We start from the raw sequence: 15,573 nt of genomic DNA, 5'->3' as shown, positions 1-15,573 counted from the left end.
TAGGTTTTCAGTTCTTAATAAAATTCCAATTATTATGGCCTATCTTTGCTTCCATGCAAAAACCTGTTTGAGAGGGACAAATTTGGTTTGCAGAACAGCATGTATTACATATGTTATCTGTTAATCCTTACAGGCATTAAAAGGTATTTAATGGGAGTTTTGATATTTATGTACAGAAAACCTGATTCTGTAAGGATTTTCAATAAAAAGCCCTAAATTAGGCTTGCAATCATGCCCCAATCATGTTTACACCCAACACAAATGTCCCACCAAAAGAAAAAAAAACAACCTGTCGCAACAATGTGATTTCATGCTCTGGGCCAAGATCCCTGTGGCATAGCCAGGCGATAGCTAGATCCAAATAAAGCATCTGCTGGGTTACTTTCCTGCACAGTGACAGCCGGAATCTCTACAATAAATGTCTCGTCACTTCCTCCCGCTCCCCGAGTTCCTCTCTCTTGCTGCTTCTCGCTTTCTTTCTTTTTTTGTCATCAATCTTTCTCTCTTTTCTTCCTCACTGCCTCCGCTCATCATTTCTCTTCCCTGCTGAACACACCGCAACACGATTCCCTCAATGAGTCCATCATGTATGGTGCCGGCTATCAGTGTGACCACTCCCTTCCTCTGTATCTCTGTGGATGTGTGGAGGTGGGAGCAAGGCTTGATAAATAGGACTCTGTCGTCTTGCTAGTGATAATAATGCCCAGGTTGAGCTTGACTGACACCAGGGATTTGAGCGGTGCCAAGCAGACATATATATCTCCCTTAGCGGCTCAGTTTGTGTATTTGTGTGTGTGTTTGTGTGTGTGTGTGTATGGACACAGTTTGCACAGGCCCCTGTATGAAGGACATGCATGGCATCCTTCCTTATCCTCCACTGCTGAGGTCTAGATGTCTTGTTTACGCTGCAGCCAGGCACTGGCAAGCAATTTCAGATACACGCACATTCACACAGAGTCACACCTGCAATAGATGAGTGCACACACACACGCACACACACTATATCTGATTTATTTCAGGACCGGATTCTTTTTTTGCAGTAACCTTTTTCATTTCATATCTAGAGCCAGAGCATTACTTTCTCATGTGTGGAATGTGGCTGTAGTCCATGTTAGCAGCAGGATAGCAATGAATGCATTTTTATTTTTAATTTTTTTGGTTTATGATTCACAGATAGCCTTGCTTTCACTTGTACAATGTCAACCTTTAGCTATATAATGCTTTAAATCAGTTTTACAACATGGACTGCTATCGCACTTATATTTTGTGTGTGTGTGATTTGTTTCTGTCCACTAGGAGCTGGTGAAACACACTCACGATGCCACTGACAAGAGCAATCTGCGGACAGCCTTGGATGCAATGAAGGTATATCATCAGTTTATCCAGTTTTTTTTTTTTTTTAATTTCCACACATTCCCATTATCCAGGAAGAAAAGTGAATAATACACGTGAAGACAAGTGTATCTACTAAGAAATGAGAAGAAGACAGGATTTTTGGGTTCATATACAGAGGTATATGCAGAGGAAAATAGTTTTGAGCCTTTATTGGAATGCATTATTGCTTTTTGGATTGTTGGTTAACTTAACTAAAGTCATCTATTCATTTAGATGCTGTTAATCATTAACTGTAATAACCAGCATCATTAATAATGTCTCAACACAGCTTTTGTCGACTCACGCACTTACATGATCAGGTCAGAGAAGGGATTATATAGCACTTCATTGCAAATCATTGCTTGCCAACAACCATTGACTACACAAAATAAATGAGTCTTCCAATAAATACAGCATTTATAAGTCCTGCTCATTTCATAACTCTCAAAGGCTGCTCACTTGTCCAATGTCAGTATACAGTGTCCCAGTGGAGTTTACAAGCCTGCATCAGCAGTGGTGACTTTTGAAGGAGAGGAAAACAGTGCAAAAAGACAGAAAACCTGAGCACATAATTGGAAGAAAATTGAAAGGAAAAAGGAAAGACTTTGTTTTCTGATTTGTTTACAGGACTTGGCTCAGTACGTCAACGAAGTCAAGCGAGACAATGAGACGCTCCGAGAAATAGATCAGTATCAGAGATCCATTGAAAACCTGGTAAGCCACCTGTTTCTTCCAAATAATTAGATACTGATCTCATTTTCACAGTTCTTCACAATCACAATCCCCAATCTTTCTTTGTCCCCTTTTCTGTAGAATCAGCGCCTGAGTATCTATGGCAGACCCAAAGGTGATGGGGAGGTACGGGTGGCCTCAGTGGACAAACGAGCTAAACAGGACAGGTGAGATGTCAGGTCGACATACTGGTTGAGTAAAGACTGACTTACGGCAGCATAAGTAGAATCAGGTTCAGTGGTTGGAAAACTGCCAGTGTGTGCTGCTATTAGCCACAGTGCGGTTAGAAAGTAAACGTGTGTCTCTTGTTTGTGAAGACACTCAGTAATACATTAGGTAGCTATTTTTATCTAATCATTATTAACCTATCAATCAGTCACAGGAACTGGAGTTAACTGACGCACAGAATACAACCAAAAACTGTCTCAAACTCTGTCCAATTTGAGACAACAAGGGTATTAAGTGATGACTACACAAAATCCAGACAAATACAGGCTGACAATGTTTTTTTTTTTATAATTATTATTTGTTTTTAATAACTATGTCAGAAATAATGCATATTGTAGCTTTTTTTGACACAATGGGCCACATGTAGCAGCATTCTCTTAAATTTCTTTTTTTTTTTCTTAATTTTCTGGTAAGAGAAAATGTCAGAGAAGTCAACTCCAGGTGCACCAAACAGTCTTAACCGGCCCTGATCCAACACAAGGATAAATCCCACTTGGTCATAAGTCACTTACTAGCACAGTTTACACCCTCTAAACAATATATAAGGGCAGGTTTTGTGCCTTGTGCAAAAATTCTGGCACATGGCCAAGACTGAAGAGGTGCCACCAAAAAAAGTTTGTAAGAAGACCTTTTGCGAAACTGACATACTGTTAAATAAACTTAAACATGCAAATGTGATTTTTCCAGTTATGGAGTACCAGTTATGGTGCTACAGGAAAATAAAAAAAACATACAGTTTATATGAGAAGTTGGAACGATGAAATTTTTTTGTTGTTTTAGAGTAACATAAATTTACGCCTTCAATGACTTTGACTCTTTGAACTGCAGGCACATCTTCTTGTTTGACGCCGCGGTGATTGTTTGCAAGCGGCGAGGAGACAACTATGAGATGAAAGAAGTGATCGACCTACACCTCTTCAAGATCACCAACAACCCCACTTCGGACAAGGAGAACCGAAAGGTCTGCACACACGGATAGAACATATAAGCTGGTCACAATAAGCTGTTGTACAAAGATCTATGGGGTTGATTTTTGGGGACAGTCTCAGCTTTCAATAAACTTTTTGTCACTGTAGACATTTTATCTTGAAAGCGCAAATGTAGAAATTAATTATGGCTCAGTTTCAGCTGTGTCACTGAGAGTATTCAGAGATATTGCTCTGCTATATTTAGCTGTGTCTGTTGATCACAGCCACAACTAATTTGTGTTATTAGTTACACCCGTATGAATGATTATCAGCAGAGTTTCTCGCACACAAAGTTGTAATTTTACAGGTCATAGCATGTAGCAGTAAACTTACAGCCTGTGGGCCACATGTTGCCCTCCACAGGGTGCTGGGTTGGCCCACCACCCATTTCTAATTCTCAGTGAAAAAGAAGTGACTCACATTGGGATTTTTTTGTACTTTGTATGTCAGTAAGGTGCCAGAGTGCATTAAAAAAACATAAAATTGAGCTTGTTTTTCAAATCTTCCACAAGAGGTCCAAGCTAATCCACCAAGGTCCTCAAATTCTATAAAAACACCTGATGCAGGGATGCTGCAACTAGATTTGCCTTGTTTATTCATTTTATCTGATAAATGGGTCTCCCTGGTGTATAGAGAGGTGCATTCCAGATAGGAAAAACTACACTAATACATGTATGATATGACAGAAAAAGATTTCAAACAGAAAAGAAAATCAAGGCTTTGGCAAGGCTTTGGCATATAACTGTTCATGTATTATATGTGTTGATTGTATTGTAAAACATGACTAGACTGCACATGAGTAGCTCGAAGGTAAACTTTCCTTCAGCATGTAGTACATGCCAAGTTACACGCTTTTCATGTTTGAGTTTGGGCCATCACCTTGGAAAAGATATTGGCACATCTTTCAGTCATTTCACCTTTTTTTTTGGCATCAGCACTTCCCTTTGTGAACATCTCCCTTTCCGTTCCAAGAAAGTAACTCAATTCCGCTTTTGGCGCTGCCACAGTGATGATGTTTTTACCTCAGACATGCAGCAACATTAGCCTCAATTAAATCAAGCTGAAGTCAAAATGAAACAAAACAGGGAGTTTGTTTCTGCCAGGCTTGCAGACTGCATTTATTGTTCATATTTGCACAAAATATTAGAACCTGTTTCTCCACTTTCATATTGTGCTGACACGAGGACTCACAGCAGTGAAACGTGTTGAATCTGAATCCCATGACAAAATGTCTCACTACCTCTGGCAGCTAAAAAGTGTATATCTGCAGTTAACACTTGTTAGTCCACAGATACATCACAGCTGAGAGGAAAGTGTGAATCACACGTCTAATTTTATTGTTTTTACCTAGAATGAAGAAGCTTCTGCTTCTCCGGGTCACACTGAATCCACACTGATTCAGGTCACAGACTGAAAAGAAAAATGTTTCTCGAGCATTTAGCTTTTAATTTTATGGCATGTTATCACCATTTCCAAAAAGCGATAACTCACTTTAAGATGTGATTTACAATGATTTTCCAACAGCTAAAACAGCTTTTGATGACATTTAATCTCACTCAGTGCTTTAAGCCATGTCCATCCTAACAGGCCCAGAACAGAGTAACGAGTGTACCCTCTACTTTCAATGTTGCTTTTCTAAAAAAACATGCAAAAGTGAAAAAAATAATAGAATATAATTTGCATTCTGTAAAATTAAAAGAACAAAACAAACATTTCATAAAACAACCAATCAGCTATAATGGAAGGAAGTCTTGCACTGTTGAGTCCATTATTGCATCTTTATGACTTAGTCAGCAAAGCTCAGATACCACGTTGGACTCCTGACAAACCAATTAACAGCGCTACTTCAGCATAATGAGAAGCCATAACAATTTATCAGATAAACGCAGCTTCATAAAATTCAGTAAAAATCGACTTGCTTCCTGACTGTATTTTATAAGCACCTGTACCAACATCTATACCCCACTGCTGCCTTTTGTTCTCAAAATCTCCCTATGGTGCTGAGAAAATGAACCTCGTGCAAAAATGGTTTCAGCTCATAACACAAACAACAAAATAATCACCAGAAAAGAGTCTTAAATAATTTGATACATGCTTGTTGCAGCACATGTTTTACATTGTCTTGTTCATTCAGCAGCATAATACTGAGAGTGTCAGACGAGAACAGTCTGCCTCCTCCCAGATGGTGTTATCATTAAACCTCGCTTTGGGCCTGACTACACACACACATACACACAGTGAATACTAAGTGCCAAGTGGTGAAAAATATTGCCAATCATAATGAGGGATGATATCTAAGGCGTGCCAGGAAACAATGATTTCGGTAATAATGATGTTGTAAATAGCAGACATTAGTAGGCTTCGACCCATATGGGCTCGTAGAGTAATTTTTTTTCCTATGAAATCTCAGCCACCTCAGTATCAGTCACCTCTGACATGATGGATTTGATGCCATTTGTTTGATTACATATTTATTATGGAAATGCCAAAGATGATGGTGGCTGTCTGGAGGAAGCAGCAATAACAACCTTCATCATAGAAGCCAAATAATCACATTTACATTCAAGTCATCTGGAGGTAAAACCAAATAACCTTAAAGTCTAATCATTGTATGCAGCAGTAGGAAAGCTTTGTGTGACCATTGGACTGATGTGGAGCCATTTTTCGTGCTAAAATTGAAGTGAAGTGGTAAAGTTAAAGCTTCATGTGTATTTCAAGCCATAATAATAATAGAAATTACAAAAGATCAAATTAAAAGTCATGTGTACAGTGTCACAAACCAACAGATAACCATCACCTGACTCTGCAGTTTGACACAGCTAAATTCAGTAGTTTACTGCCCTACAGGTTATTATTGTTTTGTTTTTTAGGTGCACAACCTTACTTTTGGTTTTGGTTCACTTTGTCCAACAATAACAATGCTGTGAGAGCAGCCAAAGTTATCAACTAGCTGGTCAACATGCAGAGCATAAGGCAGCCTAAAGGCTAGATCTTCCCACCAGAGTCTGGAGGAGACCAAAAACAGAGCTAAAAAGGAACGTTAATGTTAAACTTACATTCGGCAGGTGGAGGGAAACATGACACTATATTAATATTAATGTTGTTTAGGTGGATGTTGAGGCGACGTTCGCAAATTATTTTCACTATATTTCCTTTTTAATATGTCCTTGTCATTTCCTAAGGTTGTGTCTCACTTGAACCACTTTACACTACCCTCACCATTTCATGTGGTACAACTCTGTTTCATTTGTATTTATAAACTTTCAGAAAACATGTACAAAGTTGGATGCCATGAGCCCAGACTATGGACAGGCTCTGTCTGTGTCTGTACATATATCTAATGTAAAGTATAAATGAGCCTTTAGTTAACCCTCTAAAACCTGAGCATAGTGGCTTTCTTCCAAAGATGTGTGGAGAACTTAGCTGGAAATTAGTAGAAAAAAAAAGTTACAAGAAAATTACCTGAAAATAAGCACAAAAAAGTAAAAGACAAAAACAAGTGAATGTCCTCAAAAGAGATGGAAATTTAAAAATATATAGAAATGTATTAATTTTCATATATTTCACCATTTTTTTCTGTAACATAATTTTAGACATAAAATCAATAGAAATAAAGATTTTTTTTCCCTATTTCTTGGAACTTTTTGAATAAACCTCCCCTCTTTTGTTTAAAGTAAATTTTAGGTTATTGTTTTCTCCCTTTTTTCACTATGCAATGCAATAATGCAATTTGTGGGACATCTTTTAGCAAGTTTGTCACTTACTTTTTGCCCCATGATTTAGAAAGAAATCTAACCCATCTGGTCAAGGTTCAAAGGGTTTAGTAGCTTGTGAAAGGCATTTGAATGCACCACAAGACAACTGATGATGATACAGGGGTTTACCTACATATGTCAAAATAACTCACCAATAACAACAACATAAATATGGATTGCAATAAGATGCTGGTACAAACAGGGAGGAAAGTCTTGTAATTGCAGGTTTGATGTGGGAAAAAAACAAAATTCACTTGGGCACATTGACCCGCATGGTAAAATATGTGGGCAATGGTCAGAGTAATTATATTTTAGGACGACCAACAAAGAAACTGTTTCTTTCATCAGTCTGGATGTGCTATCCTTTTAAATTTCAAAGATAAACCAAGCAAAAACGACCTAAACTGACAGACAGGGAGACAGACAAACACCCTCTTCTTCTCTTTACAAATTGGTTGCTAGAGATATCTTTGCTGAACGTTAAGACTTGGTGTCCACTGGGAATGCCTCTATGGAGCCCTGCTTTCCTTTTCTCTTTTCTTTCAATAGAAAAGATGAGCCTTTGCGCTTCTCTGACAGCACTGTGAGCTTGCCATGTTTTTAGCCTTCAGAGCTGAATGCTGGAGGTTCAAAACCCCACCGAGGAGCCATAAAAAGTGCATCTCCAAAGCATCTGTTTAGTGATGCCATCTAAAAAAAACAGAGGCATGTGTTGACACAGAGGCTAATAGACTAAAATTTAGCCTTTGAAGTGAGTAATGGTCGCTGATTACAGGCTCACTCACTACTTGGGTCTGTGCATGCTGTCTGATGCCCAGCAGTTATGTGGCACAGCGAGCTCACACTCTTTTTCCTGTTCCCCTTCATGCTCTTCCTCTCTGTTTTGTCTCTGTCTGTCAGTTCTGCCGCCCCTCCAACCCCTCAGTCTTTGTGTTTGCTCTCCCCGAGGCATCCCTCTTTCATTTTGCATCTCTTTGTCTCCATCTGTCTCCCTGCATCCTGTCTCCTCCAGCTCCTGCCCCCTCCTGCTCCATTTGTCTTTCACTCAAACCCTCAATTTATTTATTCACTGTTGTTTTATATTCTCAAATGCGTGTGTTTTTCTGCCCTGTTGCAGTGGTCCTACGGATTCTACCTCACTCATAACCAGGGCCAGAACGGCTTTGAATTCTTCTTCAAGACCAAAGAGCTGAAAAAGAAGTGGCTGGAGCAGTTTGGCATGGCCATGTGAGTGTGTGTGCATTCGTACATCGCAGAGTGTGTGTCCCTTTGTCTCAGCTGCATTTTGTCACAGCATCGAAACGCACGTTGCCTGTCCTGTTACTCAAGTTAGGCTACTTGATGATTTATGAGGCTGGAGACAGAAAGATGAGCAGATTTTAAGTTGCACTTCCTTTTAAAAGCAGAAGCCCTGTAAATGCACACAAATGGCATTTTGAAGCCAGTATTTCAACATTTAGGACTTTATACTCACAGGACACTACTGGTTATGTGAATTTCACCTCCAGGTGTTTGTAGTTAAACTGCATCAACCAGTCAGCATCCTGAACTAGATACAGATTCACTTTAACTGACTGACTTAACTGGCGCCAAGAGTGACAAATGGGACTTTAGTATTTCACTTGAAGAGGGAAGAAATACGAATGACTGATTAATTGTGTGAAAGAAAACCCCACCAACCACAGCATTGACACATTTAGGCCAAACGAGTTGTATTGAGTAAAAAATAATTGTAGTAGTAGATTAGAAAAAACGGTGTAAACTATAAATGGTTTTAATGAGTCTAATAAAACAAAGGGTAAAGAAGTTTAAACCATGGATGAGTAACTGTATGGGCCTACCCGGGAAAGGCCCAGGGGCCCAAAATGTCAGGGACCCCGCTTGCCTTCACTTCTAAATGTCCCTCAAATAACATATACCGAGCAAGAAGAGGCTCAAAACAATGACAAAGAAATAATGAAAGAGACATATTACACCTACACAGAGATGCAAAGGAACAATTAAAGTTTTTTTTTACACTGCTTGTTTGAGGCGGGAATATTGCTCTGTTAGTCCACCTTGCCGTTTTGTATAAAAGGTTTGATCCCAGATTAGGGGACAGGAGTTGTCAAGACTTTAAATCAGTAGCAGAGATAATAACAACGCAAAATTAAGGGTCTGTGTAAGATAAAGGCCTGGCAGGACGGACCATTGGCAGAACTGACCTGACATTAAATTACATGTTATTTGTGCAGCCCCACTAGCGGGGAAATTTAAAAAGTAGCTTCCAGTGGTTAGTGGCTAACTTTAAAAAAAGAACAGCCACAGAAAATGTCCACATATTTGGGAAACGTTAAGAAAGGGCTGCCGTTGCATATGTTATGTCACACAAGAGGCAGACACTGTTGTGTTAAATGTCATGGCTCTTTTGCTTTCGCGATGCTGGCATGCCATCTAAAATCACGCTGCTGTTGTTGGGTTCTGTGTAAAAATGCAAAGCAGGCATAAAGAAGGGACTTGGTAGCAGTCCTCTAGCATGATCTAAAATGGGCTTAAGAGACACAAATGCCACAAAAATTTCAACAAAGAGATACTACAACACAAAAAAATGCACAACAACTATCAAAAAGATGCAAAAAAACAACAGAAAAAAAGGCAACACCACCACAGATTCTGTGTGTCTTGCTCCTCAGACAGGACTCAGTTCTTTAATTTCAAACCATGAAAACAGCTGCAGTTCAGTGAGATTAGAATTGCTTGGTTTATCACGACCAAGACGTGTACAGGAATTTGTTTTACCAAACTGGCACCAGTAAGATTGAAGCAGAATAGTTCACGCTTACAAATAATACAACAGTTGCAGACAGTGGTGTAGTCTCTTTTGTGGCCCTGGAGAAGATTTTTAAAGTCTAAAAAAATCAACCATGATGATGTCATGGTGATGTTGTCAGGGTTACACCAGCTTGGTCCCGCAGGCTACAATTTTTTTTAACAGCAGTCTTTATTACAAATCAAAGGTGTTGAGTTTTAAGGATTTGTGCCTTTGTTGGGCATAGGGAGTCTAACAAAAGATGCTGTCGAGTTGCATTTTGGGGAATCTAGGATCAAGTCGAGGCCAATTTTATCTGGGCCTCAGCTGCTTTGATTTTGACTTTTCTTTTTAAATGTATCTATTGCATTGGAAATAACTCATCCTATCCATTATATCTGACGTGGATGACAATAAATAGAGATTTTTAATAAAAGGATAAAATCAACATCCTCCTGCATCTCGAGCTGAGATGCCTGTTTCTGGATCTCTGGATGAACTGCCAGTGACATCAGTGACAAGTAGTTAAGAGCAGTGGGGATCTTGAGCAGGTGCGATCACAGTGAAAACTAAAAACTGGAGAAAAAAAGAGAATAATTAAAAGGAGAAAAAAAAGGAAATAACATTTTCAAGTGATAAAGGTAAGCAACAGGCCCGAGTAGGAAGTGGAGAAGAGGATTAGGCACATGAAATGTGTTGTGATGTGAGAAAACAGGGGCTCTGGTTGATTAACTTCTCAGGCTGAATTAACAAGCTGCGTTCGCAGACAATCGCACGCTCCCACAGTGATGCTTAATAGCTGATCTGTGAACGGTTGTTTTCTCATGTGCCGTCTCTATGTTCCACTGTTTGCTGCTTGACTAAGATGACGCAGCCACGAGGGGTAGGTAGACACATCGCTCTGCATCCGACAAACTGCCGCTTAACCCTTTGAAACCTGGATTGACATCAGATTCCTGTGCTGTATTCAGATGCCTTCAACAAGCATTTGAACCCCTGCGAGCTGAGCAGATTGGTTTGATTTGAAAGCATGGGGGAAAAGGAAATCAGCAATTTTTGCAAGAAATGTCCTGTAAAGTGAAAGAAATTTGTAAAAGGTGAAAAAAGAGAGAGGGAGAGAAAATTATCAGAAAACGGGGAAATAACCAGAAAACTGTAGTTCTAATTGTTATACTTATTTAAAATTATATGTTACAGATTTCTTTAAATTATTATTATTTTTTTCCATGTTACCAGGTAATTTCCTTTTGTCTTTGTTTTATACCTTTATCCTTTATATTTTTGCTATTTCTCAGGTAATTTTCTTGTAACTTTTTACTAATTTCTTACTATTTTTTGGGTCATTTCTTGTTAAGTTGCTCATTTGCACAGATTTCAAAGGATTAAATGGCAGCACTTGAGCGCTCCATCCTGACTGCAGATGAAGTCATGTTGATGCTCTGAAGTTCTTAAAATTCAAACAGCTACCTCTCAGCGGACTTTATATAGTTGTGACAGACATCTTTAAAAGCACACTGAGAAATAGTGGAACTGGAAGAGGCCACACACTGTCAAAGTCAAAGGAAGTTCAAGGGGTTTTATGAGATTTGGTTGTTGATGTAAACATGCCATAGCAATGTATTCAGTATCTTTTAGTGTGAAAAAATGGACCCTCTTTGTTGTCAGGGGTATGCAATTTATAGTTAACAACAATCTTCACTACAAAGCGGATATATTGGTTGACCCCACTACAGAAGGGAGGACACCACTGAGGGTTTTTTCTTCTTTGACACTTTCTTCCATCTCAGCATCCTATTTTCCAGAGAACATGTCGTAGCTCTTCAGTCAGACTAATTATTTGAGTTTCAAAAGTAGCACCTGCGCATATTAAGCAAATGCTTCTGCAACAATGTCATCATGTCCAGCTATCACAACAGTGAAAAACAAAGGACAGACCCTTTAAATTTGAAACAAACAGGCCTTTGCGTTGCAGGCAAACTTGGGAAAATCCTGTCTGTGTTATTCTTTATACACACACACGCACGCACGCGCGCGCACACACACACACACACACACACACACACACACACACACACACACACACACACACACACATTCATCCATGTCCCAAGGGGCCAAAAACACTTCTATGTTCACTTCAAGCAGACCTTGCCTGTCTATTTGCAATTCTCTCCTTCCCACTTCAAAGAACCATATCAGTGAAATGTTACTGTTGCCTTGGAAGAGTTTGTTGGCTGCAATTATAAGTGAATTTTTTTTTTTGTACTTTGAAATTCATGTTGTCATCAAAGGCTGAAGCTTTTTGAAAAGTGTAACAAAATGGGTAACAAGTGACTTCTTTTCATTCACTCATCTGTAGGCTGTAGAACTTACAATAGCGATCAGTGTTTATTGTACAGTTTGGTCCACCTACTCGTTCTGATTTTGAGTCTTCCATTATTTATATTAGGTGTGTTCTGGGGCATAGAACAGCACAGTATAATGTTGTCAGTGTTATATAGGGAGCTTTCAATACCTGTTTTCAATATTTATGCTGAACCCTTTTAAGATCATCATGGAAGGATTTTCTATTTCGTACCACAAGTTATATTATCATAATGTAAGAAGGCAGGTACATGAGCAGAGACTGTACTGAAAACTCACTGGTGCATTCAAGGACACTCCAACTCTTTCCATTTAGCTGACGCTGCGTTTTCGGTGCAAGAAACAAGCAGATTTGCATTATCTTTTCGAAATCTTTGTTTATTGTTTGTCCTCTGGATTTGATTTTTCTGACATCGCTGTTCATGAATGCAATTCTTTTTGACAGCCCACATTAAAATTCCAGATGCACCACTAATTCAAAAACGAGAGACTTTTGGGGGAAAAGCTCCTGCTTGAACTGCATTAGTATGTAGGGATAATAACGTAAAGGCACTTAACTGTCATAGACTACTCTTCCATACCAAGCTTCAACTTCCTCCAAGTTGATTTTTAATGTGCTGGTAGCAAATTGGTGTAAAATCAAGAGATTGCAAACACAGTAAGGTGCAGACAAGTGCAAGTGCATCAAAATTAAAACACTCACCGCTTTATTCACCTCACCAGCATGAATAATGCTGTACAGCATTAGTCATGTGATTTAGACCATAGATACAAACGTTATTCTTATTTACTTGTAATGGATGCATACATATTAATGAGAAATGTAGATCATAAACAGAACCATATTATTACTACCATCTTTTCAGAATATTCCTCAGCAAATACAATCTCTTTGTAACTCATTAATATCTAACAGTTGTTGTGTGTTGTGTGTTGTTTAGATCCAACATTCGTCCTGAGAACGCAACTAACAACTTCCATGAGTTTAATATGCACACCTTTGAAAGGATCACCTCCTGCAACTCTTGCCACATGCTGCTAAGGTAAGAGGCTCATTATTATTCATAAACACACACACACACACACGCACGCACAGTGGAGGCAACACAAAATCCTCTTCAAGGCTATCGTCAAACATAAAGACTGAGGACGAGACGTGAACCCTTTTCCCCTCAAACAACTGTCAGGACTCCTTTCAAAGACCTCCACTCTTCCTATTCCTCTCCAGTGTACCCTAACAATCTATTCGTCACTTTCCTTTTACTCCTCTCTTCTTCTGCACATGTGCCTTAGTTACACAAAGTTTCTTTTGAATTTGCTGAATGGTATCGGCACCCCAGAGGACTGCGACTCGTGGTCTTTCTTACAGCGGGGACGACTGAGTGGTTTCACCTACCGAGGATGGTAAAGAAAAATGTCTGTCACACTTGAGCACTTCTTCAAGGCGATGGTTGGGGAAAGGGGGACAAGATAATTGCACTGTGAATATACAGAGCCCGGCACTGAATTCACTGACATTTTCAGAGGATAAGATATGAGAGAAAACAAGAATAATGCCAGAAGGAAATATCTGAAGTGCAGTGTATAATTATTTTCCACAAATCACTATTTTCTTGATTTTTCATAAATTTTTCTTTCAATAATAATGGTCGTATGGACTATTTCATTACATCTATTGTGCTGGAGCTCTTTGTGTGTGGTGCTTGTAGAGGAACACTGAATTAATTTTAAAAGGCACAAAAGAAATTCCACCTCTTATCTAACAGGCTCCAGATATCAGACAACTTCATGAATCGGGAATCTAATGAGTCAAGTGTTATTCTGTGATTTTGATGTACGACATTATGTTATAAAACCTGCTGCAAGATTCTTACATCAAGTCTACTGCACTGGTAGTTGGAGGTCTTATTATGTTTTATGATAACATACAAGTGCACATGCCTTGCTGAGGTGTTAGATTATTAACCAGGAAACATGATGCACACAGTAACGTGTCTTTTAGACATTTTAATTTGAAAGAAAAATCTAAGGCTAAACTCACTCAGTGATTTTGTAAGAGTTGCAAAGGTTTCACATCCTAATGGTTTAAATTCAATGCTCTGACTTCTTCCCCCAAAGCAACACCCACCCCGTAGTTCTGAACTGTGCACAAAATAACAGTGTACCTACTGCACGTGAACTCCATGATAGTTTTTCTCAAAGAGGTTAAACAGACAATTAGCTGGAGAGCAGAGCAAAGCAGCCTTTACTTTCATGTCATTTTAATTAGGGCCTCTGAGATGGTTATGTAAATGAAAACTCCATGCCGCTGCTGCTTCAGTCCCTGCGTGTGTGTGCACTTCATTTACACCAAGAATTTAGAGTCTCTTCTTTTCAGTATTTATCTGATATGAGCTGATTAAGTTTTTTTGGTTGTGGAATAGTTTAAAGGTATGATATATGCTCTGCTTTGACGTTTTGCCTGGCTATATTTGCATTTACTTTTTTTTTTAAGCTGTGTCTGTTGGACCCCTGCTAACTATGTTCTGGCACCAGGTCACTACATTTTTATTTGGGCTGTAAACTCAGAATTATGTCAACAATGTGAGTGCATTCTAAGAGTGTATTTTTGAATTGAAACTCTTGTGTTTTACTAAGTCGTTACTGCAGCTGCCCTTACATGTACAATGCACGCAAACGGGACCACTACTTCTTCATAACACTGCCTCCTGAACTTTGACCTTCTTTCTTACAGATTCATTTAAAAAAAACAACTGCAAAACACTTCTTTGCAGTGTTTGAATAGTACATTTTTTGACTGCAACCTTCATCCAAACTTTTTTTTTTCTCATCTATGCATTGATACACTGCTACCTCCATGTAATACTATTAAATAATCCATGTGGTGACTCTTCCTGTTGCTGTGTCTGCAGGGGAATCTTTAACCAGGGCTACCTGTGCTCCAAGTGTGGTTTAGGTGCCCATAAAGAATGCCTGGGCCGCTTTGGCAGCTGTGGAAAAACAGGTAACGCACTACTGCTTCACACACGCAAATAAAACCTCTCACAATCTTACACAACCCCATATGAGTCACATCAGGTCTGCAATAAATCTGCAGTTAACAACTTGTCACTGAAAACAATGATTCCAAGGGAAACATCAAATGTAAAGAACACAACTGCACTTTTACACTGTAGCAGTGTGAACATAATGACAGACGACGCACATAAAACCTGATGTGCGAGTGTCTCATGTGACTAATTATGGGTAAGATGTGTTGCATTGTGACTTAAAACCGAAGCTACGCAGTGACATTCTGGAGAGGATTGCACCAAGTTGAAATGTGGGAATTAGGGGCTTTTCTTTAAGTAAATAAGAACTTAAA

At 39.1% G+C, this 15,573-nt stretch overlaps 1 protein-coding gene across 2 annotated transcripts in view; it reads left to right on the top strand.

The window, feature by feature from the left end:
• Positions 1-15,573, top strand: part of vav3a (vav guanine nucleotide exchange factor 3a) — a 107,794-nt gene that overhangs the window by 62,553 nt on the left and 29,668 nt on the right. For both annotated transcript variants that reach the window (XM_088071675.1, XM_042510017.2), the window contains exons 11-17: positions 1,297-1,365; positions 2,002-2,088; positions 2,188-2,273; positions 3,163-3,295; positions 8,175-8,284; positions 13,151-13,252; positions 15,122-15,213. In XM_088071675.1, coding sequence (XP_087927801.1) covers positions 1,297-1,365; positions 2,002-2,088; positions 2,188-2,273; positions 3,163-3,295; positions 8,175-8,284; positions 13,151-13,252; positions 15,122-15,213 — 679 coding nt within the window. The remainder of the gene's footprint in view (positions 1-1,296; positions 1,366-2,001; positions 2,089-2,187; positions 2,274-3,162; positions 3,296-8,174; positions 8,285-13,150; positions 13,253-15,121; positions 15,214-15,573) is intronic.

The sequence above is a fragment of the Plectropomus leopardus genome, chromosome 21 (assembly GCF_026936395.1).
Source record: "Plectropomus leopardus strain MGB_pleo_1.0 chromosome 21, ASM2693639v1, whole genome shotgun sequence".
Lineage (NCBI taxonomy): Eukaryota > Metazoa > Chordata > Actinopteri > Perciformes > Serranidae > Plectropomus > Plectropomus leopardus.
Note: the sequence above shows the minus strand (reverse complement) of the source record. Positions and strands in the feature narration are given on the sequence as shown.